At 51.7% G+C, this 4,903-nt stretch overlaps 1 protein-coding gene across 1 annotated transcript in view; it reads right to left on the bottom strand.

Moving 5' to 3' along the window:
- The window catches only part of Kifc1 (kinesin family member C1), a 14,430-nt gene extending 10,918 nt beyond the window's left edge, over positions 1–3,512 (bottom strand). Inside the window, exon 1 of the mRNA XM_026785632.1 lies at positions 3,403–3,512. Coding sequence (XP_026641433.1) covers positions 3,403–3,420 — 18 coding nt within the window. The 5' untranslated portion in view covers positions 3,421–3,512. The remainder of the gene's footprint in view (positions 1–3,402) is intronic.
- Between the last annotated feature and the right edge of the window lie 1,391 nt (positions 3,513–4,903).

The following is a 4,903-nucleotide window of genomic DNA, read 5'->3' on the forward strand; positions in this document are numbered from 1 at the left end:
ATCTAGTTCCAGGACAAGCTCCAAAACTACAGAGAACCCTGTCTGGGGGGGAAAAAAAGCGAATCTGGAAAGCGCAATGAAACCTGGAGAGGGGTTCTGACTACATAAGCCCTGGCTGTCCAGGTGTCGCTGACAGTGTGGGGAACTAGTCAGTTCACCTAGTAGTGAACTTAATGCAGGAGAAGAACTAAAACATTTAATGACACCTGCAGGTCATCACAGTGGAGTCCTGCAAGAATGAGTTGTGATGGCACAGAATGTGAACCGCCTCAAACTCCCGCACACATTACAAAGCCTAACGCACACATTACAAAGCCTAACGAACCAAGCTGGCTTGGTCTGGCTTCAGGAAAAGAATCTTTGCAGGTGCAGCAGGTGCCTGTGGTTCCAGTTACCTGAGAAGGGAAAGAGGTCAAGCTCAAGGCTGGTCTAGGCAACTTAGCTTGGCTGTGTTTACCAGAGCTGGAAAAAAGACAAAAGACTTTGGGAATAGCCCCTGAGTACTGTGTGCAGCAAGAGCCGCTCAGTCTCCTGCACAAAAACAGAAAGAGACCAGCAAGGTAGTTCAGAGGTAAGGGCACTGGCTGCCAAACGTGACACCTAAGTTCAGCACCCAGAAAGTTGTTCTCCACCTGACCTCTGCAAGAACGCATGGCACACGTGTCCCCCACCCCCACAAGACTTAATACACAGCTTTGCTTTGCTAGGATAAACTTACAAGCTGATAGCCGCACCACAATTTGAATTGTATGGTGATGCACACAGACATGGGCCCGCTATGGCCGTCTCCCTCAGCTACTGTGCACTTCAGCTGACTTTGTGCAGAGGTGTTAAAAGCTGTCCTGGCCAGCAATCTTCAGTACATAAAACCCAGGTCAGCCTCAGCTACACGGGTTGGGGGCGGTGGGCTATCCTTGAAAAGCCTGTCCTGGCACTAGCTCTTATAGACCAGGTTGGCCTTGAACTCACGGAGATCCGCCCGCCTCTGCCTTCGGGCGTGCGCTATCGTTGCCCTGCCAGTGGTAGGTTTTTGTTGGATCTCTTTCCCAATTTCCATTAACTGCCACATACTATCTAATGATTGAGTAGTATCTACAAGCCATGTGCACATCAGGCTAAGCCATGAACAAGGTGGAACACGAACACGTGTGTAGATGACAGCGGTATACCACAATGTCAAAGAGGTTAGACACCCCTGACAGTGATGTCTAAAAGATGATGCCAGGGCTGGAGAGATGGCTCAGAGGTTAAGAGCACTGACTGCTCTTCCAGAGGTCCTGAGTTCAATTCTCAGCAACCACATGGTGGCTCATAGCCATCTGTAATGGGGTCTGGTGCCCTCTTCTGGCATGCAAGCATACATGGAAGGAATGTTGTATACATAATAAATAAATCTTTAAAAAAAAAAAAGATGATGCTAACATGGTTCCCATATCTTTCTACAAAGAAAGTGACATCCCCCATTTCCCCCCCTCCAAAAAAAAGTCAGGCATAGCGACCAAACACTTTGGTGGCACAGCAAGTGCATCTCTGAGTTTGAAGCCAGTCTGATCACATAGTCAGTTCTAGACCAGCCAGAGCAACATGGCTAAGGCCCTTTTTCAAACAAACAAACAACCTTATTGCTGATGAAAAGCATTACCTTTGGGGCTTGGTTTTTGTCCTCCAGTGACTTATTTATTGTGGACACCTCCAAGCACTATAAACGGTATTTCTCTCCCTTCTATAAAGGCAGAGGCAGTGATCGACTCTCAGAAGCATTTAACATTCATTACAAGGAGACACACTCAACCCTTTCTCTCCAGAAGATCCTAGATGGAAGTTTTCCACTCTGCTCAAGCATACAATCAGTGTACAGCAGACACTACAATTTCCTCCAACCCCCCCAAAGCTCCTCTCTCCACAGCGCTCCCTGGCAGATACTGCATTACACTCACTGCCCTGCTCTTTGGAGCAAAATTTCTGAAAAACGGTATCCAGAGCAGGGTTTCTCCACCTACGGGTCGCTCCTTCACAGGGGCATAGCAAAACTACAGCTAATGGTTTTCCTTGTGGGGTCAGCACAGCATGAGGAACTGTATTAAAGGGTCACAGCATTAGGAAGGCTGAGAACCACTGATCCGGGACAGTCATTGCATTCAATTATATCTTCTAAACAAATTTCACTTCCATCGTCCCCCACACTGCCATCCTCAAGCCGGGCAGCGGTGGTACATGTTTTTAATCCCAGCACTTGGGGAGCAGAGGCACAGAGTTCTGGACTAGCCTGGTTACAGAGCAAGCAGCTTCATGATTTCATAACATGTTTCTTTTCTTCATTTGTTGAGACAGTGAGTGTATAGCTGGCCTGCAACTCACTCAAACCCTGTCTTAGCCTCTTCCCGTTGACCTCAGAAAGGTCTTGTTGCTTTTGGCAGGCGGGTTTTTGGATTAAGGGTTCCTGGGTGCTTGCCTAGCACCGCAGCACCAAGCTCCTCCTTCCAGCCTTTAGTCCCCCAGAGAGCATCAGTCCTCCTCCTCCTCCTCCTCCTCCTCCTCGCTTTCTTCCCCTGAATTCGCCTGAACCCTTTCTCAGCCGGCATTCACAGCCTTCCTACAGAGTTACACAGCTTACTGAATTCTGCCTCCCCAGTGAAGATCAGCTCAGTGGTGGCTGGTGGCTGTCTCCCACATAAGTACAGCTGTGCAGGGCATGCAGAAGATGATCTGCAAGTGTTGCATCAACAGATCCGAGAAACCTCTGGCATTTTTATGGTCACCTGTCACAGTGTCTCCTTTTTGGCTGAGTGTACCAGAAAGTCTCTCCAAGTTGAATGCTGACTGTGGATCAATCTAAGCTGAAATATAGTAAGCAAAGAATGCAGGCTGGCATTTCCTGTCACTAGAGTTCAGAACGTTAATTGCAACACATACACCTTAGATGGGTGTGAGAGGAGCGGGATACCCATAAAGTATTCAAAAAGTCTCATTGGGCAAAAGAAAGAGATGAGAGAATAGTAAGTCCTTTATATAGATCGCCGCATATCTCCTCTCCCTTCCGCCACCCTGATCCAGCAGCAATGAGAATCAACACAACAGAGCACCGGCAGAGATGTGCCTTGGGACAAGGGACAAGGCCTCTCGGAACCCTCGCTTCTCCCACAAGGCTATCTGTAAAGAACCGAGAGGCAGAAACGCGTCGGATCCGCTTGACAATTCGAAATGGAAAATGCTGGAGATAGCTAAGCGCAAGCACGACGGGGGTGGCGGGCCAACATCAAAGCGACCGTCTTGGGCGTCTCGCTGCCTGTCGCCTGCACGGCCTCGGCCGTCCCAGTGTACGTCCGAGACCGTACGGCCCTCCCCTGGCAGCCGGGCAAGCATGCCCCGGGCCTGTCCCCAAGGCGCCTCCGCAGCACTCACCTGCGCCTGCATGTTCATTTCGGTCCGCACAGGACTGGATGCAAAGGAAGAGAACAGGGGGACGGCGCCCCGGGACCTGCGTCCTCTCACGGGCTCGTGAGACGCAGCCCGAGCGACAAAGGGGCCTGCAACCGGGCCACCTGCCACACCCGCCACTTTTGAATTTCAAACCGCCGCGCTGTGGACTCACCGCTCAGTCCGAAGGGGCCAATCCGCGCCGGCGACACGGCCGCGAACCAATCACAGCACCCTCCGCCTGCGGGGCTCCGCCCTCTCGGCGGTTCTAGTTCCCGTCACCTCGGCGCCGGGGAACGGGACCCTGGGATTCCACTTCCGTATCCGCTTTTCCTGGCCCCTCCCCTCCTGGACGCGGAGCGCGCTGCACTTCCGCTGGATTACGTCAGACGTGCGCGTGTGTGGAGGGGTCCGGCAGGGGAGGGGTCTGCGGGGACGGATGGCAACGCGCATGTGCAAAGGCGCCCCCCGCAGCGCCGGGGAGGAGCGAGTGCCACCCAGCGGACTGTGCGGGAAATGCACTCCTCATCGCCTACCCTCTGGACCCGAAACGCTGCAGCCGGGTCGCTCAGGTCCGAAAAGCGGGAGCTGCTTTGCTGGCGCAGAAGAAAAAAGTGGAGGTCTGGCGGTATGACAACAGGTGTAGCGTTTATCTAGAGTGCTGAGACCCTGAGTTCAATCGCCAGCGTACGAGAAAAGGAATAAGAGAAAGCACGAGAAGGCGAGCAATCAGAATACGAGACTCTTGCAGTGTGAGATATCATGCAATATGGTCGTAAGCCGGGCGGTGGTGGCGCACGCCTTTAATCCCAGCACTCGGGAGGCTGAGCGGATCTCTGTAAAGCCAATCTGGTCCGCATAGTGAATTTCAAGACAGCCAGGGCTCTCTGGAGAGAGAGAGAGAGAGAGAGAGAGAGAGAGAGAGAAAGCCTCTAGGCAAATAGCACAGAGAAATTAAAAGGCTGGGGCTAAGGAGATGGTTCAGTCAGCAAAGTGCCTGGCATACAAGCAAGAGGACCTGACTTTGGTTCTCCAGCACTACATAAAATGCTGGAGCGACAGGTGAAGCCTACATCCTGGTACTGACAAGGTAGAGATAAGAGGATCCCTTGAGCTCACGGCTAGCCAGCCTCACTGCATCAATGAGCTCCAGGTCTAGGAAGAGGTCATCTCAAAAAACGAGGTACGCTGGGCAGTGGTGGCACGCGCCTTCAACCCCAGCACTCGGGAAGCAGGTCTCTGTGAGTTCAAGGCCAGTACAAGAGTTAGTTCCAAGATAGGTTCCAAAGCTACAGAGAAACCCTGTCTTGAAAAATCAAAAAACAAAAAACTAAGTGGACAGCAATTGAGGAAGTCACTAGACATCATCCTCTGGCTTCCACAAACATATGCATGCACACAGGCACATACCCAGAAGATCATATCCTTAACAGAGAGAGAGAGAGAGAGAGAGAGAGAGAGAGAGAGAGAGAGAGAGAGAGAGACC

Source organism: Microtus ochrogaster, linkage group LG2 (genome assembly GCF_000317375.1).
Source record: "Microtus ochrogaster isolate Prairie Vole_2 linkage group LG2, MicOch1.0, whole genome shotgun sequence".
Classification (NCBI taxonomy): domain Eukaryota; kingdom Metazoa; phylum Chordata; class Mammalia; order Rodentia; family Cricetidae; genus Microtus; species Microtus ochrogaster.